This window comes from Opisthocomus hoazin, chromosome 12 (assembly GCF_030867145.1).
Source record: "Opisthocomus hoazin isolate bOpiHoa1 chromosome 12, bOpiHoa1.hap1, whole genome shotgun sequence".
Taxonomy (NCBI): Eukaryota; Metazoa; Chordata; class Aves; order Opisthocomiformes; family Opisthocomidae; genus Opisthocomus; species Opisthocomus hoazin.
In genome coordinates, this window is record NC_134425.1 from 17,318,062 (window position 1) to 17,343,730 (window position 25,669).

Genomic DNA, 25,669 nt, shown 5'->3' on the forward strand with positions numbered 1-25,669 from the left:
TGTGCACATCAGCCACCCATATTAGGTTTCTAATATTCAGAAGGTGATCTGCAAACAATGCCTGGGATTTGAAGAGACTGGGTGCATCTCACCTCCTTTCTCTTGCAGAAGATTTTATGTATTTTTTCTGGAATAAGACTAAGCAGACACTTAGCAAAGTAATGTACATGCTCTAGTTGGGATTGGAATATTCTCTAATAGGAAAAGTACGTAGCAAACCTGCAACAACAAACAAACCTCACAGCATTAGTTCAGTAATAAAGCTCATACAAAACTGATACAACATAAACAAAGGTTTATGTTACTGTCACCATAAGCTATGCTAAGGGTCTCCTGGATTCAGCCACTCTATACTGGAACATCTTAATGTTTCAGTCTTCACTTTCATTAAGTTATGGCACGTCTGCTATCACATTAAACTTGCCATAGTTTATGCTCTGACATAAAATACCAAAATTTTAGAATATGTGATCTGTCATCCCCTAAGGAATTACTGTGATTAACAGGGAATTTTGGTGACCGGAATGCAGGCAAGCGATGTACACTGACCATCCCATCCTTCCCAGCACAGTGACAGTAAGCATCTGCTATGAATCAACCCCTGGAGAAATACAAGGGATGGATGGCTGTAATTCTTCAGTACTTGCTACAGGTAAACTTTCCCATTGCAAAGGAAAGCACATTTAGTGGCAGTGAAAGCAAGCAGCAAAAGAAAACCCATAGTTCCATTTCAGACTGAAACAGGCTTTTACCAGCTGAACCAGTCATTTCCTGCTAAAACTGGGAATTAAAACAAATTACTAATTTTATAAGCAGTGCAACTGTTAAGAGACTGAAGAGTATAGTCTAGAAAACAATGAAACAGCAACAAGAGCTGCTAGGCTTGCTTCTTCATAGGAATCTGTAGGTATAAAACATCACTGAAATAGCACAAATCACTTCGAACAGCTGTAGTGCTTATCCGTAAAGCAGCCAGTGGATATAATGGATTGCCATGAAAAGTCTGGTACTTCCCGAGAATGCATCAGTACTAAAAAGTATCCAGTTTAAGATGAACATGATCCATATCTCAATATACCGTTCAATATGGAACAGATTAGTGGACAAAATAACTGACTCTGTGTCGAAGATCTACTAAAAAAAAAAAGTCACTTGAGCATTTTTCTACTCATGGATTCACAGCCTGCGCATCCCCGGTCACATACTGCCTGCTTGTACCTGAGATCTGAAAGGAGCTACTGCTCCTTAACTGCTTGTACTATCAGGACACCATAGTACAAGCCAACAGATGAGCTTAGATGCACCCCAGTTTTGGATGTGCCAGTCCTGAATAGCCCGTCTTGATTTTTTTTTTTTCTCTCCTGTCAACAACAGTGACTCTACTGAGTGCTGGACCCACAAGAGGATATTGCTCCATCTATTGTCTACTTGTGACATTGAAGAATCACAGCAGAAAAAACCTCAGGCGAAAAAACTGCAAGTGCTGCTGAATCATTTTTGGAGTTAGCCTGCCAAGTTACATATTCATTAATGCCTTCACATGGCTTTTGAAACCTTTTTCTATGAAGCTGATGCCTGCAATTCTCCCCTTCCCCTTCACAGTCTAAATGTCAATTGGTTTAAGAGTATTATTCACATTTGCATAACAGATTGAAACTATAAACTTATGATTTGAAAGCTAACAGATTTACAGTCAGTCTTGATTTGTCAGGTTTGTAGATTTACACTAAATTGAACTTACCTTAAATGCCATCCGAATAGTGTCTTCTGTGTTGGCTGGGTTACAAAGAATAGACAAACCAATGACATATTCTCTGAAGTCAATGGTGCCATCTCCATTCTGTAACCAAAATACGTATGGCAGTAGTTACAGTTAATACAGCAAATCACTTTAAAAGCTGTTGTATAAATCAACTATACAACATGCACTAGGACAGTTCACAATGCTAGAGGTATTTGTTCTTCCTGGAAAAAATACTAACAGCTCGCTAAATATATGCAATACTAGGGCTGAAGTAGCAATATATGTATTTTCAATAGCTACAAATTTGGTATCAATTTCTATCTTATAAACACCCGAACAAAAAAGATTTAAAACAACTGATAAGTTTTTCTTTAGTGTATGACCTCTGAGAAGCCTCTAGCAAGAACTGGAATGCATGTGTTCAAGGAAAAGGTAACAGTTCATGGAGCACTGGCACTTTAGCTGAAGTTCAGAGACGGATGCAACATCCTAGAATAAACAAGCCAACAGTGAGCCTCTTGCCTGGAGTTAATTCTTCCTAAGAACCTTCAGCAGTAAAATACATGCCAGTGAAAGTACTGCCTGCTGATGCAGTAAACCTGCGTGGTCTATCTCTAGCCGTTTTTTGAAGCAAAGGCATTGCCCTGTGTGTTGTTTTGAAGCAAATACACTGTCCTACCTTTCAAGCCAGAAATGCACTGAATTCATTGTAACAGCCTCTCTGATAATTGCGGTTTTGATCTGAACAAACATTTCAATGAGTTAACTACAAGGCTACATCAACAAAACATGTGAAGCTTGCTTTGATGGGATTCGTGATTAATTCTATGTAAACTGCATTATATTTGCAGACAGGGAAAATCGCAGATGCCCATTGAAATGTATGCTGAAGTCAGTAGTGTTCCTGTGACCACACTGAAAGTTTCTTGAGGGTTTTGGGAAACATCCAGTCGGGGGAAGAAGCCATATATAAGCGTTAGGTGAAGGGACACAGAGCAGTTAATGAAAGCATAGCTGAGATGACTAGTAGCTCATAGTTTGGAACATTCACAATAAGGGCATTTATCAAAAACATTTTAAAAGCAAACCAAAGTGTAAAGTGAAGTTCCTTTGTGGATAATGTGTTGTACATTTCAAGACGAAAAAGATTTTTTAAAAACTGGACTCACTAAGTCTGAGAACAGCACAAAACGTTTTCAGCCAAGCAAAAGAGGTGTGGTCTCCTGGGTAAATCTGTAGTGAACAGCCAGATCTAAATTCTATTTCTGGCTCTGCTACCAACTTCTAATGCCCGCTTGAGCATACCAGCCTTAACCTTTCCGTTCTTGGCTTTCTGCTGCTGAGTAGTGGAATATGGAACTTGCCAGTGAAGAAATGCTAAGGCTGCTCTCTAGAGCACTTTTAAAATCTTGGGTTCTAGAAAATAGGGATTTCTGGTACTGAATTTAGGTCTTAAGACAGTCTTTAATTAACAAAATACGTGTAATAATGGATTCAGTACTAACTTTTCTTTATCAAGGTATATATTTGACAGGATTTAAAATTGTTAAGATACATCAAAACCAATTCTGTCTGTTTTGCCCAGATAACTGTTATTTTCTTTATATTGATGGTCTGACAAATCTTTTTTGAAGACGTGCAACTTTTGAATGTCTTGTACTTTTAAGGCCTGTGAATTTTAAGAAAGCTTTTTAGCAAAAATATGCATAGTCTTTAAGTTACTTTCAAGTGTGTCTAAGGGATATAACTTTTGACAGTTTTTAGTCATTAGGAAAGGACAATGTTCTCTCATAAATTTGGTTTTATTTACAATTCTGTGCTTTTGTGCTGCAGAGTTTGACTTAGTATTTTGGCTACATCATAGTTCTCATAACAATAATAGATCTAGCTTTGAAATGTATCATTATAAACCTAAACTCTTAAAACAACTGAAGCAAGAGTGTAGATATTAATTGTTCAAAGTTCCATGCAATATTATTTTGGGGCAGTTTTATAGACTGTATTCTTAGCAAAGGATTATTCTGATGCCATTAGAATAATTTTTAAAATTTATTTTTAAAGATAATCGCAGCAAAATAAAATAAAATAGTCTCATTAAAAAACAGCTTCTGAAATCAGTTAACACAGCTTTGGCTGCACGTGGAAAAATTACAAGAGCTAAGAAGGGACATATTACTTTCATTAAAGTGCTAAAACCCAGTAATCAAAACTGAGTGCAGTCTGATACACAGAACTCCAGCCATCTGAGTAGGAAGTAAACTTACTGCACTTGCAAGATCATGTTGTGACTAGCTCTGCTAAGCCCTGGGATGCTGGCTAACTTCCAAATGCGCTGGCATTTTGGTTACGGAGAAATGATAGGGTTGTTGCCTGGAAAGAGAGATGGGAGTTAAACTGAAAATGCAGAAAAGCCTTCAGTGCTGGTGTAGCACCACTGCAAACAAGCACTTGCAACAGTCTTTCTATGCATATCTAGCTGTGTTTGCAGCCTGTGCACCCAAGAAAATTTTAAGGAAGCTACATGTGAGCTGAGCTCCAGTTCTCTAAATAGCAAAGTAGAACATCAATATTTATATATTTGTATTTATGTTACACAAAATAACCAAAGCATAGCGTAACCTCAACAGCTCTTGTTTTCTTTAAGGTAACTAGTTTTCTGCTACTATTTTCACTATAGCGTGCTATGGTAACTAGGGTTTTGTTGTTGTTTTTTTTTATATAATACAGTAAATCTTATGGGGAAAAAGAAAGTTGGCACTTTCATGAACTGTCTCCATTTAAAGTTGCACAAGGAGATCAGGGCTAGATAATCAGTTAGCTTTATGCAGTTCACAAAGCTCTCTGCAAGACAGATGCAGTCAATAAAGTTTAAAGTACTACTGCCCCAAAACTTTTTTCTCACTATGTAAGGCAACAGGAAAAGTCAAGTGTGTGTGTGTGTGCGCGGTGTGCACACACACGCTAGTAATTACTGTTCTGATTAGCTAAGTAAACCCAGAGTTGCTTACAGGGCTACCACAGAGAAGCTACAACTGGACCATTTGGGGAGGAACTGCAAATGCACCCTCATGTTTGTATCTAGGCTCATCATCTAAGAGGCTGTTGCTCTGACTCCAAAATTTCCAACACCTGTTGCTACATGCAACTAACTAAGTCCTAACTAGTCAGAAGGGGAAATTCTGAAACCAACCTGATAGGGTGGTGCTCACCTAGGGGTATCCCACCTTCCCTCGTGCTCCATTTTCCTTCACTCAGAGCCCAAATGCCACTGTGGATAACTTTGTGCTTTTCCATTGAATAATTGGGAGGGAGGTGAATGCCATTAGGAGGGACTTGACCTCTTTCATCACAATTTAAGCCAGTATATGAATATTTTTACTGTTTCTGTCACCCAGTTTGGTATAAAACAAAGTGCTGGCGGAAAAAAGTCTTGGCAAAAGTTGTAAGTTACTTTTTCCTAAGTTACAAGTAAAAGGCTTCTGCAAGTATACCAGGGAGGAGATTTCATCAGTTTGGAAAATATTATTTGCCAAGTGTAACTGCAAGTTTTAGAAATCAAAGCTATGGAAATTTGGAAACAAACCCAACCACAGTGCCCCGTTAGTATTCAGATGCCCTGTGGGTATTGTGTGGTATTTCTCAATTAGTGACTGACGTCTCCCTGGGGAGGGGCAGGGGCATATGGACTCTCACGTCTGGAGACTGCGGGTAGCGCACAGGCTGCACAACTCCCATCAGCTAGCACACACCCTAGACAATTTGCTTTTAAAGCAGCAGAGCCCTGCTGAGAAATCTGCCTTGTTACATTGCAGTGCAAGAGCTGTTTTCATCAACTACATAATCCTTAATTCAAAGAAACGTACCTTTGATAGTTCATGTTACTCCTTTTACTCATAAATTTACATCTTAGATGGAACTGCATAACTAGCTTGAGTTGGATGCCGCACCCTGATAAAATTTAACTCACATAGCCAGAGGCTGATTTTGGCTGGCTGGCTGCTACGCAACTGCATTATTACAGCAAGCTACTCTAAATATAAATGTCATATTTTAAGTTGTTTTCATTATAACTATAATAAGGCTTGAAGGAAAGAGAGAAAAGGCTAGTTAATAGAGTTTTAGGAAGGAGAAAAAGGTTGTAAAAGTAGCCTTATGGAAGTCTTCAATTTTGCCCTGGCCAGCAGGCAGAACTGACAAATACCACTCACGTTTTGTTTCAGCAGCAAGCATGAAAAAGCAGAAGTAGGAAGGAAATTAAAGACGATTATGGAAATTCATTGATCACTATAGTTATGCAACTCCCGTGTTTTTCCCCTTGTTAGAAATAACTTCACAAGTCTCTTTACTAGTGATCGCCTTCAGGCAAGCAGAGCTTTATTCCAGCTTAGTGAATGCTGACAAATCGGAACAGTAACATCACAAAGCAACACCAAACTTAGGACCTTTTCATATAATATTTACACTCGTATACAAGCCGCTTCATGTAGAGAAATAACTATGCTTTGATCCTTCAACATATTCCCTCACTTCAGAGTCTAGAGATAGTTTTTGGAGAGAGACTTACGCAGCTGTGCAACTGACAACTTACACAAACCCTTCAGAAAAGCAGACTAATGCATGCATAAGAGGAATCGCAACACTTTAAGCTGAGCTATCGACGACCAGCTGCATCTGCCTTAGAACAAGGCAAAGACTACAGTTCTATAGCACGGGATTGTAGGTCTTCCATGTATATCTTCCAGACGAAGCTGCTTATTCTCTGCTGTGCCTTCACGAATACATGGTCAGCTGCAGCCAGTCTTCAATGGTCATTCTGATCTGTCCAGCTCCATCTCGGTCCAGGGACTTGAAGGCCCGGAACATGCTGTCCAGTCGTACCAAGCAGCTAATGAAGTTGTTGAAATCCATGCCACCATCCTCGTTGGCATACCTGCGCACAATTACCTGGCAGAGTTGTTCGTTCAGGTGGAACCCTGCAGCCTTCAAGGCATCCGGCAGCTGAGCTCTCCCAACAGCACCTGACTGATCAGTATCATACTGCTTGTATACACATTGCCATTTCTTGATGTTGTTCCACAGGTACTTAAACTCTTCAAAGCCCAGTTTGCCATTTGTATCACTGTCCATGACAGCTACCATGCTACGGCACGTGTCTAAGCTGAAGCCATCTGTCTTCAAGTCTTGATGTCTGGAAACCACTTTGTTCAGGATGTCCCTTAGCTCTGTGGCACACACTTCCATGTCATCTCCAGCCAGCTGGGCAAAAAGGCGACGAAACTGTCTGATCTCCTCACTCTCATAAGCTTCCACATTCGCAAAATGGTTGTGAGGAGGTGGAGGTGGCTCTGGATTATACTGAGCTGCTGCTTCACTTATAAAATTGACAAGACCTCCAACAAGTCCTCCAAGATTCATTCCATGTTTACCTCCTGTTAGGAGACCTCCAAGGCCACGTGCAAGGCTCCCTCCACGATCACTACTACCTCCTCCACTCAGCAAAGCTTTAGCGAGGAACATCGCAAAGGTTTTGTGAAGGGAGTTACTCAGAGACCCAGTGCCTCTGTAACTCTCCAGAGCCGTATTGTCTCTGAGCTGGGCGTGGGCAAAACACAGCTCATCTGCATGCTTAGACTTCACCATGTCTGTGCTTGTCTGCAGCTGCCAGAGTTATCTCTGATCTCAGTGGTTTCTGTCAATTGTAAATACACCTCTATTTCTCTTCTCTGCATAGTTAGCTTTATGTGATTTGAGAAATTTTTTTAGAAGACAGAATAACAATGATGCTGAAAGCCACAGAGCAGAAGTCTCAGAATAGCTGTTCTCATAATTGAAACAATTTGAAAAGAGCCCTGCCACATTAGTGTGACGGTTTCCCAGTTAAGCTAATCTCCGTAAAGATGAATGCAGCGAAAGCTTACTAGTCTTGTCCGTTCTTGCAATCTTTTATGCCTTCAACTTTTTAGTGAATTGAGCATTACACTGCCAATTCTAGTCACTGACGCTGTTGTGCCAGATAGGGGAAGTAAAAGGAGTCTTGATTGCCCTTAATTATTTTGGTTGCCACACCTTATTTCTGTTGTACATATTGTGCTTCAGGACTCCGACTACATGATCAGAGAAGGCAGTGGTCCAAGGTGTGGAGGCAAGAATGAAGAAAGGATGAGTACCTAGCTCTGCTAGAGCTTCAGTGCATTCAGCAATTAAGGAAATACATTTGGCTCTTCTCTATTTTAGAGCTTTTTATCTGGAAAAATCCTGAAACAGTTTTAATCAGCATATACAGTGCAATGACCTCCCAAGGACAGGTGTATTGAAAAACTAACGTGTATTGAAAAACTAACTTGATCAGGAAGAGTGATGCTGAGTTGAGAGGGCTCCTAACATAAGAAACAAACTCCAGTTCGTAAGGACCTGCAGTACAACATGCTGCTTCCACTGTAGCACGTACGGGATGCCTGGAAGTGAGACGATTCTATGCTATGCTCTAGCCACTGACACTTGTGGTATAGTCAGAGGGGCACATCCACAGAGCAATTTTTCTCATCTTCAAAGAGAAGCAGAAAATGGGAGGCATCACTACTGACTATGGAGGAAAGCCTACATGATCAGACAGCCTCCTTTCTGGCTGGAGGCTGGCAAGAGGAGTCCTTATAGTGTCTAATAGCACCCTTCACAAACACAGCAGGAACGTGCACTCTAGTCAGCTTCAGTCTGCCTTAAATTATCTACTTTAAACTACATCAGTTAATTAAGCTGTCAGAGTGTACATAAGCTTAAAATCTGGGGTAGGCAGAAGGAAATGTTCAGCCATTACCAGCATGAAGATTATAATCTGATGGCGGTGCAGCAGCTTGTTCCAAAAGATGGCTGTCATCTCACAAGCTACAAACTGAGCAACGTTCTTCCATCGAAACTTAAGAAGGAAACCGTGAAAGTCACCTATCTTGCCTACAGCAGTTGCTAACCAATAAGCATTTACTAAGCTGGACAGAATGAATTAAATATCCTTTTGGGATGTGATTCTTAACAAAACACTGTCAACAAGATTTCCAGTCAGTTAACCAACTACTCACCCTGTCAAAGAGTAGAAACAGTTCTTTGAGGACATCTGAAATAGGCAGCTTCAAGTACTCCGCAAACTCCTCAATTCCAATTCTTCCCCCTTTTGAAGCACTTGCAATAGCAGCAAAGGTATCCAACTGCTCTCTGACATGATTCCATTTTAGGCTATGCAAACATGAGAGAGAGGAGATATTTCTATACAGAAGATCTTGGACAGATGGAATGTCAGTAGGAGTTATTACAGTGTTCAAAGACGAAAAATAGCCAAACAGAGCATGTGTGTACAGCATCAGAAATGCTGTACTTCCAACCTGATATTTTATATGAAATCAGCAATTAAGGACTGCTCCCCCCACTTACTAATATTAAAAGCAGGCAGTTCTATGCTTGGGTATATCAGACTTCCTTAGAGTAACTTCCCAAACCTAGAATCATCTGTCCGGTAACTAGGTAACAGAGAGCTTTTCATTACCAGAAATTCACATCATGCTCAGGGTGAGTATTTCCTTAACAGAAGGGAATAGATCTCAGCTCTGTTAGCTATGTCTCCACCCAAATGCTAGCATCACTACAGCCTGAGAAGTGTCTGATCTCTGCAGAAATACACCACTGCACCTCAGCAGGAATAATCAGGATTGCCATGTAACTATTGAAGATTGTTCCACACAGAGTTCTACAAATGGATATATAGTACATAGGCAGTAAGTCAAGATTCACTGTGCACATACTTCAGATTTGACCACAGCCACGCCAGGTTATTTGATGGAGTTACTGTATGATTAAGTGGTTCAGTCCTCAAATTCCACTGTATCCAGACAGAAAAAGTTGACACCACTAGGGAAACATGGATGCACAGTACAACTAGGAACAGTCAGCCACTGGTTGAAGTCTCAGGCTGGAAAGAAGGTTTTTTTACTTCTTACCACACACTGTCTGTGCATCTCCACAAGAGCAATTTGAATTGGGCACCAAGATTACCATCAAGTACCTAAAATAGGTACTGCTTTACCTTCCTCACCTTTTGATGACATAAATCCATAAAAGATTAGAAAAATGCATTTTTCCTTTTGTAACACTGCCCACAAAAATTATTTTAGATTAGTTCTTACTGGGATTTTCATCATGTCTGATTTCCATATAGTTTACGTATGTAAGTTATATACAAAATTACACTATATTACACATGGCCAAGTCAGTTGTCAGGTAATTTATCCTTTGTAGATGACCACCAACATCTGCAGCACTGCAGTAATTATGCTTCCAACAGTTAAACTTCCCTTACTTGAGTTTCTTGCTAATTTTGGTGAACTCCACCAGCCCAGCTTCCATGGGTAAAGTCAGCTGTCCTGCTGAAATCATCAGTCTGCAATCTTCAAAAGTGTGATCAGTGACTGGCACATTCAAAGCACTGAAACAAAATTAAGAAAAAAGAAAAATCAGTTTCTTATATTAAAATTACTTTTAGTTGATTGTTTCCCTTCTCTGTCTCAGTTTGGCTTTAATGCTAATATACAAAGCAAATCATAATTCATTCTTGCACTGCTGCAAGTAGAATAAAGCAATACGTGCCATTTTGTGAAACTGTGAAACCATACTGGGAAACTACGGCAGCATCATGGTGTTTTAACATTTACAGTCTTGTAAATGCAGCCCAGTAACCTTGGAGGACAAACCACCCACTTACTCTTGCCAAGCAAATAAGGGAGCAAGTTATGCCAGCTTTCCATGAACGTACCATGTTGTAATATAAGAGAACCTTCTTTATGCTCCAGATTTAAACAATCGGATGTTTTAGTATAAGAATTTGAAACCTCTTAGTGAGAATCTAGAGCAACTCCTATATATAGTACCTGGGACTTGACTAAATTGTACTTTATGGCTAGGATATACATGGAATTTCTGGACATAAAAGTTCTCAAAAGATTTTATTCATGACCAATTACATACGTTGCCATTGTTTGCCGGACTCTGTTGGCAAAAAGAATGGGATCGTTCTTTTCTTCCTCAGTAGGAACATGAACAGGCAGAAACTGAAAGAGATGAGTTATCCAATCAATTCAATAGTCACTGCTTCCTTAGCAACAGACAATTTCTTGTTATTGTTTGGAATGGGGGAAGAACAGGAGGAAAAAAAATCAGCCCTGCAATGAAGGAACTGGACACTAGAGGTCTCAACCGCCTTAGAACCACTCGGGCTCGTCTGCCCTAGCCGCAGAAGTAAGATTTGGTCCAAAACTTCCTCTTAAGGATTGGTAGAAGCTACTTTAATATCAAAAAATCAAACCCCCAAAGAAGGAAAGTATAATAAATGCATACTTAGTTAGAAAATTAAATGCTACATTGGTATGAATGTGAGTTTGAAATACTGTATGCTCCTTTTCAAAGTTTCTTTATAAGTCATGTTATATCCTGGAATAGTGTATGTAAGATTTTTAATGTTTTTCCATATGCATTGCAGTCCCACCTCATATCTGTTAATTCTGTCAGCATGTGACTGATAAATTTCCTGTGAGCTTTTCCTCCACGATAAAAATGTTGAGGAATCTTAGTTCTGAATTGTAAGTAGAGCACTAACCAGATACAAATACTGTAAAATCTGGAAACTCCAAGCAGAGTAAAAAACGCCAACAAAACAACCTCCTCTCCTCCCAAACCTAGAACACACCCCAGATATCTAAAAGACAACACATTTACTGCTGAGGATTTATTCAATGTTAGTATGTAAGCAGTTGAAGTAGCGTTACACTAAAAATGAACAACAGATGAATTACTGTAGAATATAGCGTGAATCAGCGTCTGTTAGTTTGCAGAGCAGTGTGTGTGGAGGAGTATTTTGTTCTTTCTACTTCAGTCTACAGTGTTCGCTCACAGCTTTGTTTGCTATGCCTTTTCTCAGTTATGGTTATTATTTATCTCAGTTCTGCTCCTCCCTACCTTGCAATCCTGCACTTAAATCCTAGAATACAGCAATTCTAGAATAAGTATAAGGTGTTGCTCATGGTTCATTGGAAGACACAGTTGCTGATTATGCGTTAATACATTTTTTCAGTTTTATTGCAGTTTCTGGTGATGCACGAATAGGCTGAACAGCCTTTTCATATTTGTTTTTAAGGAATGCTGCCTCTTAATGATTAAAAACAGTAAGTTTATAGATTGGTTATCTGTCAAATAGCTGTAACAATTTTCTGTTTATAGCTAATTTAAGTTTGCTCCCCTGTAAGAACAGCAGAGGCCCAGCCGTTCACATGAAGGTTTAAGATTTCATTCCTTCTATAAGCAGTCACCAGCTCTGTTCAAGGTCTGACATATGTCCCTGCTAATTACAACTCCCCTTCAGAAGTCACTTAAATCGAGGAAGCACAGGCACACTGTACAGACACAGAAAACTGTGTCATCACTGGGTGAGATGAAGTCATAACTCTGAGACGTTTATCTATGCAAACACGGGTCATGGTCTTGCAAGTGGTCATTACATCATTTGAGGCTGAGGTCTTGCTCAGACAGCAACCTAAATTTCTGGCAGGTTAAACAACTCCTTCCTCCCCTTCAAAAAACCCAACTACAATTATTCATTGTAGTTGCTGTTGCAGTTTGCCAGCAACCACAGCGGGGGGATGAGGAATTTGGTTTCTTGGCCTCCTGAGATGGCATGCATGATCTCACACACACCCAGCTGCTTATCTGGTGAAGACCAGTAGTAAGTATAACTTCCCTGTCAAATTGCAGTCCTGTAAGAAAAATTCTTCCAGCTCTTTTCAGCAGCAAAAATACTTCTCTGATCTGCTTTTGACCTAGTCTCTCTTCTTACAGAATTTGACAAATTCTGTATCTTTTGCAGCCCTAAAACTCACTGCCAGGTTCACTGTTGAATCTTCAGTATCCCCAATTTGTTAAGAGTATGGCTAGGCATGCACGCACTCACCCCCCTGGACTCCAGGAGTACCTCCCTGTTCCTGCACAGGGCCAGAATGATGGGAGCGGAGAGGCTACTTGCTCACAGTAAGGCACAGCAACAGAAATGTCCACTCCTAAAAGGAGTACTCTCATTCCCTCCTTCCCCAGGCAAATCTGCCCCTCCTCTTTTTAGAAATGCAAGGCCCTTCGCATGATGCCAAGAAATTAGTTCCACTTTGGGGACACATACTGCTGTGAAAGCTGCATATTTTTTCATGTTTCAGTTTCATCTTTTGGAACGTGAGATTTATTTTCTAACAGGAAAGTTTGAGCTCTGTTCTGAATCAGGGGGGAATAAACCTTCTACTGGAAGGGCTACATTAATTACTTCCTGCTCCCACATATATAAATTACATAGATACTATACCGTAACAAGGTGTTCCTTTAAAATGAATTTCATTGCTTCACAACAAAGACCATATTGCTAACTGTTAGTAGTAGCAACACTGCTTGTATGCACAAAGCTTTGCACAACTTTGCTGAATTCTATGTTTTGCAAATAAACAGCAAAACCTGTCTGAAATTCTGGCATTCATCAGGTCCCTAAATCAACTTAGTCCACACTGACAATCCTTTCTGGTCTGGTAAGGAATGTGAAGTGCAACAGTGGAAACAAACTGATCTGCTCGGTTATCTGGCTCCTCACTGCTGTGTTTTCAATGTTGACTCTTCACCGGGAGCAGTTAGACCAAGCATACTGATATTATGGAGTGTATGTGTTGTTTCAGAGGTCATTCATCTGTCTTTGTGCTGTGCAGCTGATTTTAATGATCAGGGGAACAGGTTCATTACACAAGGCTCAGCTTTCTCCCCAGTGCAAGTACTACAGTCCCTAAGTAACTCCTCTTCAGTTGCAGAAACCTTTTAGAGTTCAGTCTGGGAAGATGGTGAGGAAGACAAGGATACTTTAAAGGGAGCAGGGAATGAGAAGGTGGGAAAGAGAGAGAAGCTGTTACCTTTAACAGAACTTATTGTAATTCTTAGTTTAAACATCTGTAGAATGCATGTGGTGATAATTAACAATGATTTTACAATGCTTTAAAAATAAAGGCATTTCTGACAGCTTTCTTTTTAGGAACTCATCAGATTAAGTGATAATAGATATGGACAACAAATCTAAATATATTATTCCCATGATTCTGTTCCTGTTTCTGAGACATTTGTTTATTGTTCACTAACAGTAACTAATAATGTGAATAATGCATTTATATTAAAGTATAAATTCCCTGGTTGCTGAATCTTAGTACAAAAATAACTCTTACCTCAACTTCTACTCTTGTGAAGAGCTGACACAGCGTCATTACGCACAGCTCTTTTCTGCAGGCAAGGAAGAAAAAGATAGAAAAATACATTTTACTTATTTAAAAACAAAGTATTTTCCTGTCAGTAGATGAAACTTTTTAAAGCGTTGACAAAAACACAGCCGATATTAGGTGAGGTTTTTAAGTACCTTGCAGTGAAGTTCCCTGAATACTGGGAAAAGCATTCCCAGAATGTTGCTTTTGACATTTTTTCTACAGGGCTTCTGCACATACCTGCTGTTTGCTCACTGGGCAGGCAACTTCTTGTCATGCATGTTAACAATACTATATAGTTACTCGGCCAGCAAAATGTGTACAAGTTACTTTAAAGAGGTGAATACATACTGTATTTTAAAGCTTTAAGAGCTTTGGTTCTGAGAAGTAGCTTTATTTCATCTTTTATTCTCTCACCTGCAAAATAGGGCCAGTAACTTCCTTCTGCAGAACTGAAGCAAGGATTTGTTAGTATTTGCTAGCCATTTTCCAAATTATAATAGTGCTTACGCAGCTGTGTTAGTGAAGTGTCAGTATGTTGCAGACCTTCAGTGCTTTTACAAAAAGTCAGAAATTTTAGTATCAACAGGTAGGGCGAGGAAGAAACTGCAAAAGAGGATAAGCATAATCACTGCCACTTCTGACTTGCTCTTTTCACTCTGATTTTTAAGCAGAAATGCACACTTGCTCTTTACTTTAAATCAGGTAAATTATAATGTAAAACCTCCTAGCAATCTCCTGTTCGTTTTGTACAAAACAAAAAAGAGAAAAGGAAAAGGCAAGAGAAGAATAAGGGATCCTTTCTACTTTCTGCAGGAATCTACTCTTTAACACTTGATTTTCTAACATATAACATTAAGCTTTCCTCCCAGTAAGGCACAAAAGTAAGAAGTGAAAGCGGAAACTGGGTCAGGAGATTTCTGAGAAGGAGAATGGTACTGTCCCATCCTGGCCACAATATCCAGGAGGTTTTACAAAGAGTGTGACTGTTCTGCATTTTGTGATCTGTAGGTTTGGGGGGAAAATGTTCTCCCGGTTCCAGTTCTTTTTGTGAAGAATCTCTAAATTCTACCCCATCCAGCCCTTCTCTTGCCATGATTTTGCCAAGCTGGTCCTTTCATCTTCTCACAGGTTTCGATTTGAGCCTCCATCATTCAGCCACCAGGCTTAGAGCAGTTCGCAGTTTTTAGCGAATGGGCAGCCTCCTCCCTACCAGGGCAATACCTCCCATTTAGTTTCTTTCTTCACCTATTCCTACACCATCTCTCAGAATGGAAAACACAGCTCCTTTTCAATCTTCCAGCATAACTCCTTTATGGGGGAAATCTGTAGTATGCTACTGAATTTGCAACATTCATTACTCTCAGTATGCTGATAACTGTAACAGTAATAATCATAGCAAAAAATTCTTGGGAAACTAAGAGAGATGGGCATTTTCATCTAGGTCAGCTTTCATAACGTCCATTCTACAAGCGTGCAAGTGCTAGGGTTAACTAATGATAGCTTAAAAGGTGCTTATGATCGGCTCCACTAGTTCAAACATGTTTCAAAATAAGTTGCCTTAAAAATTTTAGTCACTTAGTAAATCAGTACTACTGTACTGCACACACACAGAATCACACACAGAATGGTAGGGATTGGAAGGGACCTCTGTGGGTCATCTAGTCCAACCCCCTGCTGAAGCAGGGTCACCCAGAGTAGGCTGCACAGGACCTTGTCCAGGTAGTCCACATGAAAATGTGGTATATGGATTCTGCAAGTCCACACTTTAATGAATGTTTATAAGGTGAAAAGTATTTTCCAGACACATTTTCAGTGCAGCTGTAAAGTTTATATATATATAATAAATTAATAATTAATAAAATATTTTAGTATGTTAGAAAGGTCACCTGTGTTGAGAAATAAACATGGGTCCATTGCCTACATGGCTTATTGAAATATTTTTCTTTATTTCAATGTCAGATACTATATATATAGTCTTCACTGGGATCTCAAAACAATTGCTTTTGTTGAGTTAGGCAAAAATAAAAATCTAAACAATCTTAGATGTTAGAATGGGGAAAGATGGGGAAAATTAAGACTTGTTTTGCCCATCTTCTTCATTTGCTCTCATATGACTCTTCAAATGAGATGGAGGAATGAATAAACAGAGGGGATAAAAGAACTTTTTTTTTCTTGTTTGTATACCACGTAGGAAGTAGTAAACATCTGTGGGTTTTGATGACTATGTTTGTTCCCCCCAAAAAAAGAATTTAGAATCTTTCTTTTGCTAGTGTAATGTGCAAAACACAGGAGAATATTAAACAAAATGGTGGCAGAGCTGGAAATAATGCTTTCCCATTTGCAAACCCCTTCTCTAGCTATTCAGGTATGAAATCTACTGCATGACAGCATTCTCCCCAAGTGTTTCCCCCTCATAAAAACAGATCTCAAAGAACAGGTGTCTTGGTTTAGCAGAATCTGTTTGGCAGACTGTTTAGCAACAGGGGAAAAAAATCCCATAGGTAATTTTCAGTAGGATTAAGAAACTTACAGTGAGTAGCCCTGCCATGTCCAGGTGACAGTATCCTAAGGAAAAAAATAAACATAGCAATGTATGGCAAAACCAGATGAAAGTTAGAGAGCAGGTAAGTTACTTTATCAAACAGGCACAAGTTTAGTAAAAGCAGATGATGGTTTTATAGTCCTGTAGTGAAAATAAATAAGGGTCTGAAGGCAACTAGGATTCCTTGCCTTAAAAATCTGGATATAAGCATGGCAGACTTTTGATAATATCAGCAATGGGAATAAAATTTATATAGGTACTTAGATGTTTTAAATCATTAATTCTTATCCAAACAACAGAAGTAGGAAAAAAATAATCTAAGACTTTTGCAGAGGACTTCACCTGTCCCTTTAGAAAGGCACCCTCATAAATATGTTTGATTTAGTTTTTACGGACATTTCTGCATAGGTAATTAATCTAGCATGCTTTTTCTTTGCTTTTTTTTGCTTTGCCTTTTTTTTGTTTTCTTATTGTATGTTTATTACTTCCTATATATGATTTTCACAATGTATACTGCAGATCCTTAAATCCTATTGGTGAAATGTGATACCAGTCCCCTTTAGTGGTTCCCTTCACTGCTTTGAAATTGATCTGAAAAAGGATTTTACAAAGGAATCTTTGGAAATAACAACAACAACAACAATCACTTGTTTTTTCCTCTTAAAAAAAGCAAAAGGGATGAAAAGTTTGGTATTTTCTGGATGTGCTGGATGACCAGATAATAAAAACCCAAAAGTTTAAAAGTTGCTGGACTCGCATCCCAGCATTACACCTCTCAGTGAAGCAGAGCCATATGCCTGCACTCCTGTACTTGGCAGAAAGTGTAACCATTCACTTAGCAAAACAAGGGAAAGTTGCATGCAAGGAACCATCTGCAAAGCTGCTCTCCTGAGGTGCCCGAAGGAGCGGGGTGTGGGAGGTACTGCATGGCTCGGCTTTGCTTATGCTCAGAACCTTTGCAAGCCCCTTTGCGGTAAGAGTTTTTAGAGCTCAAACAAAAAATGATGACTAGTAGGGAAGTTGTGTGCATTTTAGACTTCAAAGTGCAGGCTCTGCGGCTTTGCAGGAAGTTTCTAACTTCCGCTGCAATACTTTCCCGTGCTCCCTCTTACTTCAACTATAGCGAAGAAGCCCAGCAGTAATTTTTTCACAGTCAGAATAGCAACTACACCATGGTGGCACTTGGGAAGCCCGGCTGCTTCCAGGAGCTCTCCAGTGCTAAAGCTCAGGACAATAGATTGTTCAGTGACAATGCAAAATATTTATCATAGATACCATTTAAGTCAGGATTTTGACTTTCATATTACTAGTTAGTGACAGAAGAATGTTCTGCTTACCAGCTTGTTGGGGTATCGGAGCAACACAGGTTGTACAGGGACTCGTGGAACAAAGGCACCTGTAACCACAAATCAGAACTGATTGTTAAGACAAAGCTTAATAAAGCAGTTGGCAGTTTTAAGTGATCCATGTAAGACATAGTATCTGGAAGGAGAAATTTTTAAAAAGGTGAGAAGAATGGGAAGCGTTTTTCTTGTTGTGGTTTTTTGTTTTTTTTCTGGAGGGGTGTTTGGTTTGTTGTTTGGTGGGGTGTTTTTTTTTGTTGTTGTGTTTTCTTTAAGTCAGCAGTGCAGCTAGCAAGAAGTTTGGACAGAAAAGGGCTAGTCTCCATTTCAAGGAGAAAGCTGCCCAAGATTCCTGGACTGTTCAAACTCATTTTCTGTGTATTACCTCCCTGTTGATTGGCATTCATTTCAAAGGATTAGATGCTTGGAAGGCTGTTGAGCATTTCCTGAACCCTTCTCTGTTCTGATCATGTTCATAAGTGATATGGGTGTGAGCATGTAGTACTGGTTTTGTAACTCTGCTACCCAAGATACTGTACAACAGTAAGAAAGGAGGTCAACATAGCTTTAACTGAAGTGCAGCACAACAATCTATTGATCAGTGATGCTATCAAGTACCTTTCTGTGTTAAAAATTATCTATTGGCCTACCTTGCTAAGCACTACGCAAAGAGATTTCATAACTTGGTTGATAAAACTTGTGTGGTAAAATTTACAGGAATCTAAGATGGCACAACTGTAAGTTGAGCTAAAAGAACATTGCACGTAGCGTGTATTTTGGTAGTTCATCTCCTAACGATCAGAGTCAAGTTTCTGGGTAAATAAATTTGATGAAAACTGTACCCAGAAAAAGCCCAACCAACTAACTGTATACGTCATAGGTATTTTGCATCCTGCAAAATACCAAAGATCAGAAAAGTAAACTGAATAGTATACATTACTGGGTTAAATGCCACTGGAACTTTAATGATGTAAGACATTATGACAGTGCTGTTGTAGATGATGTACCTGCAGAAGTATAGGCCTTACTAGAACTATCAGATTAATACTTCACACATTATTTTCCAACAACGATGCAACAAAATCTCTCACCTTGTTTAAATGTGATCAGGCAAGATCGGTTTGTGCAGGTGCCTTCTGGGAAAATCAGTATCTTGGATTTAAAGAGAAAGAAACACATATATAGACACACATTTCATAAGAAGATTATGCTTCAGCATCAGTTACATAAAGGCTGACCTTTTATGCAAGCTCTGTGACATGTTACACTGCATCACATGAATATCTTTACTGTTTCAAAAGGAAATGGACAAGTGAAGGATGCTCACAGTAATATTACCCTGTTAACCTGATCCATCTCGATTTGGAACAAAAGCTTTGTAAGAGAAGAGTTCTGAAATATGGTACAAAAGGCGTTGCTTCACTTCAAATGTTTAGTGTTAGTAACAATATGAGAATTGTTCCTCTGCTGGCAGCTCCTTATTGAACTGCTGGGTGCATAAACGTCAAGAGTCTGGGCTGACATGAAGTGCGTAAAGTACTTGAGCCTTTACGGACATAGATGCTATCACTGTGAGTCGAGATGGCAGCTGTGATGAGAAGATCACAGCTTGAGAGGTAGCAGTAAAAGGCAGAGAGAGCATGTGCATCTGTGATGCAGAGCTCTGCAGGCATTACCACATCACTGCATGGCCTCTGAACCCGAGTGACTCAGACACACCAAATACCCAGAAGGTTTCTGAATTATGTCTGAAAGACACTAGATTAGGTGCGCAGTGAGCTGCAGTGTGACACACCAAATCCAGCCCCCTATGGAATACAAGGAAGATTTATGTTTTTCATATCACTACAGGGTTACAAGCAGCATTCCAAAAAAACTCAGCACAAGAACTGGTCTGGATCAAGAGAGTGTTCAAGGTGTGCTCCCACTTCAGTCCGAACCAACAGATCAAGGCTGGATGAAAGAGGGCATCATTAGGTCATACCAAAGAGACACAGGCTGTTCTAAAGTAGGATAGACAGCTGCATGTACCAGTTTACAGTTAGTCTTTGACTTTGCATTCTGTAATCAGAAATTATTCCTGGTGCTACGGACACAAAAATGGGTATGTTTCTTCTTAGCATATGTCATAAGCCCTGGAAAACATATTAGTGACTGACCAAAGAGTAGGTAATCATTCCCTCCTCCTTTATTTCGGTATGGGGTTGGGAGAAGAGTTAATCAGAACCTCCTGCTATTAATAAGCACAAGCCTGTGCCAGCCTGTTGCGTTTTGGTTTTAGGTGGAGGGAATGGGAAATCCAGTTACTCCTCCTTTTGTGATGTGCTGAGAAAATGCAGCCCAGGCATGCTGAAGAGGATATGACAGACATCATCTTGTGGTCAAGTTTCTTAAAAAATACCAAACCAACAGAGTAGGAGGAAGGTGTGGCCAGGGCACAGGACTAGGAACCACCCAGTGACACTCCAGGTAGTACTGCTGACTCAGTTTGGGAGATGCCCAGATTATCTGACTTACAGACTATTTATGCCAAACTATAGATCTAGTTTTCATCTCAAGTACAAGATTGGTGTCAAGCCAGTTCCTCTTTCCTTCCCATGCTGTTTCCAGCAGAGATTAGGTCTACCAGGGCATTGTTGGAATAACTTCATCCATAACAGTTTAGCAAATCATAAGCATCAGTGTAGTTTGTAAGCACAGTATTACAAAAAAAAGCCTTCCTAGCTTTGACGTGCCGATTTAAAATCCTCCATATAACTGACAAAGTGAAATAATAATGGAGGCTCTAAAAATATTTACAACAGCTTACAAAAATGCATTTATGAGTCAAATTAAAGTAACCTAAACACTAACTAAAAACCTTTTCGTAAGGTGCTTGCTAAAGAAAAATGATGCAGAGAATGTCTGAATAATGCCATCTCAAAAAAGTGGCCAGTGTTGGTCTTTCTTCAGGATGAGAAGCAGTTACACTTGAATGTTCTCTGTTTCCAGAGACTATTCACAGAGCAGTGCATTCAGGTCTAGCTCCCACAGAGGTACCTGCTACCGAAGTCTGTATTTTCACTAGTCTCTTTTTCCTCAAGAGCCACTCACTGGAACAAAAGTGAAGGAAATGGTAACTCTTCTCAATCATTTAGAAGGTAGTCAACTATGACTAAACAGATCTTGTGACTTTAGCTACTTAACCAGTCACTTCTATGAGTTTTAAATTTTTTATTTTAAGCAAATTAACCCTTAAGAAAACAAGTGAAGAACTAACTCAGAACACAAAGCATGAACTTGTAGACAGATCCACACAGGATATCTTTGAAGAAAGGTCTTGTATCACTGACTGTATTTGTCCAGCAGCATGGCAATGATACTGTATTTGTAGTGTCTGAAGGCAACATCAGAGCACAGTAATGCAAGAGAAGAAAGCAGAGAGGCACTGCCAAATGAGATGTTAGTAGGTTCACAACTGTTCCAGGTTTTCCTCCTTGCAAAGGATGCAATTTCCATCCCAGCCCTCTGCCTGTCATAAGAGCAGCAGAGTTGCTGCCGCAACATTTTTCTCCCTCCAGAGCAACCCCTGCTCCATCAGCTCTACAGGACGGAAAGCCATCCAAGGCCTAGAAGCGCAACAGCAGCTTGCTGCTGAGGAACGACCACGGAAACAGTGTGCAGAATCAGTAACTACTGCTTCCACGTTAAGATCTTTCCACAATTCAGACCAAACTAAAAGCCTTGGTTGTATTGCATTGTTAACCTAAAGACTGAACTAAGTTTCACCTCAGCTATTTGACACATGTGAAATTGATGTTTTAATCTTAAGTATTGTTCATGCTGGAGCTTGGGCAGCCCAGGTTAGTCATCTCGTCACTGCTCAGCCTCCAACTGTTGTGAGCACAGCTCTGCAGTAGTTTCTCACACATGAGCTAGCTTGGGAATACTGATTTGCATATACCAATCCACGTCATCTGCTATGCTGAAGACAGCACGTTAAGACTTAAACAGGGAAAACAGAAGGTCAGAAGCATCCGCATTTTGGAACAGCAGTTGTTAACTGGCTGGATTTTAACTGACTCATTTGTCATGACAAAACTTTTTGGGCACCAGCCTCTCGTCTTCCTTTCCTAAACCAGTCATATACCCGAGAGCTGATTTCATCTTTGTACACAAACAGAATCATATTCAGCTGGGCACTTGTGATATTATCATGCACAGGGAATATAGAATATGAATACATGAGAGAACAGTAGTAGTATATTTATTACCTGTGGCCACTGGCCTCTTGATAATGCTCGCTTTGTTATCTCGGTGACCGTGTTCTTTCGTGAATCAGGGTCTTGTCGACAAACTGATACAGGCTGAAGGGAACTTAAAATTGCTGTGAAAGAGATAAAAAATTTTATTTGTCTTACACTAGAGCTTAGAAAACTAGTAAGGGTTCAAGGCTCCCTTGTAGCAAAAAACTTGTTATTCTTGTACTAGGAGACAGACTCTGCACAAATAGCTTTCAGACTAAATAGATAAGAAGAGTATTAATATTGTCCCCATTCTGCAAAACGGGAAGTAAGACTTAGAAGATATATCTATACTGCCAGCTGAGGAGCTTTACAGTAGGTATAAACATGCCAAATTCACCCAAACACATTCTGCTGATATTGCTGTTATCTTTCACTGAGCATTTCCACACAATTCTAAGGAAAAGGCCTGACTGGATCTCTGCTCAGGAGCCACACTCAGGCCTAACTCATGCAGACTGCAATCACCGAGTACTCTGAGCCTGTGCAGAAGTAGTAAGATGTCCCTCCCTTTTTAGTTATTATAAAGCATACACAGCTCGTGTAAATTACAGGAAAAAAAACCAAACTCATTTTGTCAGAAGCCTACATCAGAATGGGTGGACCTATTGAGATGCGATGAGAAACTTAGGGAAGAATTGTCATCTTCTATGGACTACTCTTGTACTTTTAAAAGAAGGTCAATATATTATTAGTTAGCTTATTTCTGTAAAAGATGCTTTTTTGTGTGGCCTGCTGTGTTTAGTTTTGGGTTACTGTTGGCTTGTTCTTTTAAGAGTCCTATAAAGATAAGAGACATACAGCCAGCAGAAAGTCTACAGCTGATTCTAGTAATAAGGTAAACAGGAATTCTTTTTGTGCCAAAAGGAGCAGAGAATAATAGAAGCATGAGTCATCTGATCTTTTCCATTCTCTGCATTTCCTTTTTAAGTAACTTCTCTTTTATTCTTTCCTGGTTTGACTCCTGTTAAAAAAAATCTGTAACAGTGCCTGCAAGTTTAAACTTATAAATATGGTATTTTCCAGACTGCTGTAGTTTGGGTCTGTTTTAAAATAACCATCACTAATCGTGTTCTACATTTGTGGGCCACATTGTTAAAAGACAGCAGTCGAACAGATTTCTTAAGCTACCTCCTGGGAGAATTTTAAGAAAAAGCCTCTAGCCTGAGCAGTTATGAAACATACTTTCAGTATAAAGCAAATTTAAAGTGATACTGTATTTCATATCTGGAAAGAAACAGCATACTTTTAGACATTTTGACCCACTCAGAAAGATAACTTGTCCCAGGGATTTCACTAGAAATAATCTGTGAATATCTTTGGAACCTAAGGATTTAAAAAATTCTGCCCCTAGATCACTTCCAGAGATCAGATTTTTGGCCTCATGTCAAATTACTGACTTCTAACATTTTATTTTTTCATGAATACTTACTGCCAAATATCGGAGTTGACAGGTTCTCTGCTCTAGACACTGTTGACGGCATTCCAGTGAGGGCACAAATAATGGCATCAAAAAAGCTTGAATGAGGAGCTGCAACAAAGATTGGGGCTTCCAGCAGACTTGCTATTTTCCCTTTTACTTTAACTTGGAAACCCATTACGAAGAACAAGGCACGAGTTAAGCAGGAGAGGGTTGTCTGGATCATCCTCCTTGTAAACAGAAAATCAAAAATATCATCCATCTTACAGTTAGTGTTTATTTTGTACTTTAAAACAGAAGCCCATGAAAGATTTCCTAGTTCTCACCAGCACTGGGGCCAGGCACAGGGTCCCAATGCTACTCACCAGGAGAGCGTAGGGCTAATGGGGAAGAAGCAGAAGCAGGGAAGGGAACATCAGCTTTTCATGTTGAAACCAGACTATCATTTTAAAGATAAGGCAATGTACAACACCTTACTAAACCTTCCTCCCAGGTATGCTGTTTTTCTTGCCATATCTTGTAGCACTGTAGCATAACACTATTGGTAGGGGAGGGTGGGTAATTAGCTGATTCAGTGTCCTTTTTGTAAGAACTCATTTAACTCTGATACTGTTCTTTTACTACCAGTTTTAACAAGTAAGATTAAATGACAATGTTCCCTCAACAGGGGACATGTTCCCTTCATGGGACTCCCCGTAATCTCTCAGCCATGTGAGAATTCACTTCCTGCGTCTCCTCCTGCGTGCAGCTGCACTGCATCACCAGAAGGGAACTTCATTACTCTGAGGTCAGAAGCTGAGCGACTGAAACCCAGAACCCCCAGAGGCAGCTGTAAAATACTCCTTCAAGGGTAACGTAGCTAAGACAGGAGCTGTCAAAGCTAATTTTGTGATAAATTATAGCATAGCAGGAATGACAAAGGCTACACAGAAACTCAGCCTCTGTAGTATTACCAAATACTTTTCTTAATGAGTTTCTTTTCTCAAATATTCCTATCAGTATTATTACTAAAATAAGTCCTGGCTTACAAATAGTCTTTAAAGATTTTTTTATACAGATTTGTTTTAGCCTCAAGACAATTAAAAATCTACCTATTTAAAAAGCTCCACCATTTTCGTAAAACACACTCATGAAAAAGTTACTTCACCTAAATGGGTAAAACTAACATTTCACTGAGGACTCATCTTTAATCAAAAGGAGGGAAGGAGTGAGAGGAAAAGAAAAAGCTTTAGACCCTGGCTTTGTGTTATTGAAAAAACCAAAACAAAACAGAGTTTTCACAAATACTGGTCACTTTTTACCTTCTCCATCCTTTAAGTGGCACAGATCCTTTTCCATGGTGACGGAAAGTTGCAATTGATGCAAACAGCCATGCTAGCAGTAGAATGAATGCCATGCCTATGGCACGGAGGGGCAGCAAAATAATCCCTTGAAGAACAGTCTAGAAAAAAAAGAGAAGAAAAATCTTAAGAAATGGTGTCAACAGGAAAGACACTGATATCTATGTAGTTACACTATATGGACTTAAAAACACTAACATTACTGCTATGTGATTTAATAAGGAGTGCATTAATGATTCATGTTCTTATGGGGAAGTCTGTCATTCACAGCATTTCATTTTCACTTTTGGGGTTCCCATTTCAGGTAGAACTGGAACATGGGCGTATTTGAGTTTTTGGCTTGGATGTTGTTAGACAGAGTAAACAGAATTTGCTGGCTTTAGTTTATACTTAGACTCGGTCTGCAGCATACAACTAGCTGAGATGAGTCTGCCCAGCTGATGGCTATCTCCACTACAGCGCCTTCTATCACTGGCTGCCTGTCAAGAAGCCAAGTGGGATTGTTACATTGCTAAAATGCACTCTTGCCCTTTCAAAATGACAAATCTTGTGTTGAGTCACACTATTGCTGCAAGTGATCCTTACTACTACTGCTTGGAGAAGTGCACGTGCAACGCAACTTCATTTCCCCTAGCTGGGACGTAAGCAAAATGGAGTTTTCAGGAAAACTGAACCTGTGGTTT

General features: G+C 39.6%; 1 protein-coding gene across 2 annotated transcripts in view; it reads right to left on the reverse strand.

Annotated features, from left to right (window-relative positions):
* The window catches only part of LOC104333945 (lysophosphatidylcholine acyltransferase 2), a 32,687-nt gene that overhangs the window by 2,053 nt on the left and 4,965 nt on the right, over nucleotides 1-25,669 (reverse strand). Inside the window, exons 2-12 of one of the 2 annotated variants that reach the window (XM_075433989.1) lie at nucleotides 24,948-25,087; nucleotides 23,659-23,876; nucleotides 22,197-22,309; nucleotides 19,035-19,095; nucleotides 17,938-17,996; nucleotides 16,589-16,623; nucleotides 14,023-14,077; nucleotides 10,754-10,836; nucleotides 10,089-10,214; nucleotides 8,818-8,971; nucleotides 1,742-1,840 (exon numbers count right to left, since the gene is read on the reverse strand). In XM_075433989.1, the coding sequence (XP_075290104.1) occupies nucleotides 1,742-1,840; nucleotides 8,818-8,971; nucleotides 10,089-10,214; nucleotides 10,754-10,836; nucleotides 14,023-14,077; nucleotides 16,589-16,623; nucleotides 17,938-17,996; nucleotides 19,035-19,095; nucleotides 22,197-22,309; nucleotides 23,659-23,876; nucleotides 24,948-25,087 (1,143 nt within the window). Of the gene's footprint in view, nucleotides 1-1,741; nucleotides 1,841-6,068; nucleotides 7,001-8,817; nucleotides 8,972-10,088; nucleotides 10,215-10,753; nucleotides 10,837-14,022; nucleotides 14,078-16,588; nucleotides 16,624-17,937; nucleotides 17,997-19,034; nucleotides 19,096-22,196; nucleotides 22,310-23,658; nucleotides 23,877-24,947; nucleotides 25,088-25,669 lie in introns of those variants that run through there. The other variant, XM_075433990.1, reaches the window with a different exon arrangement.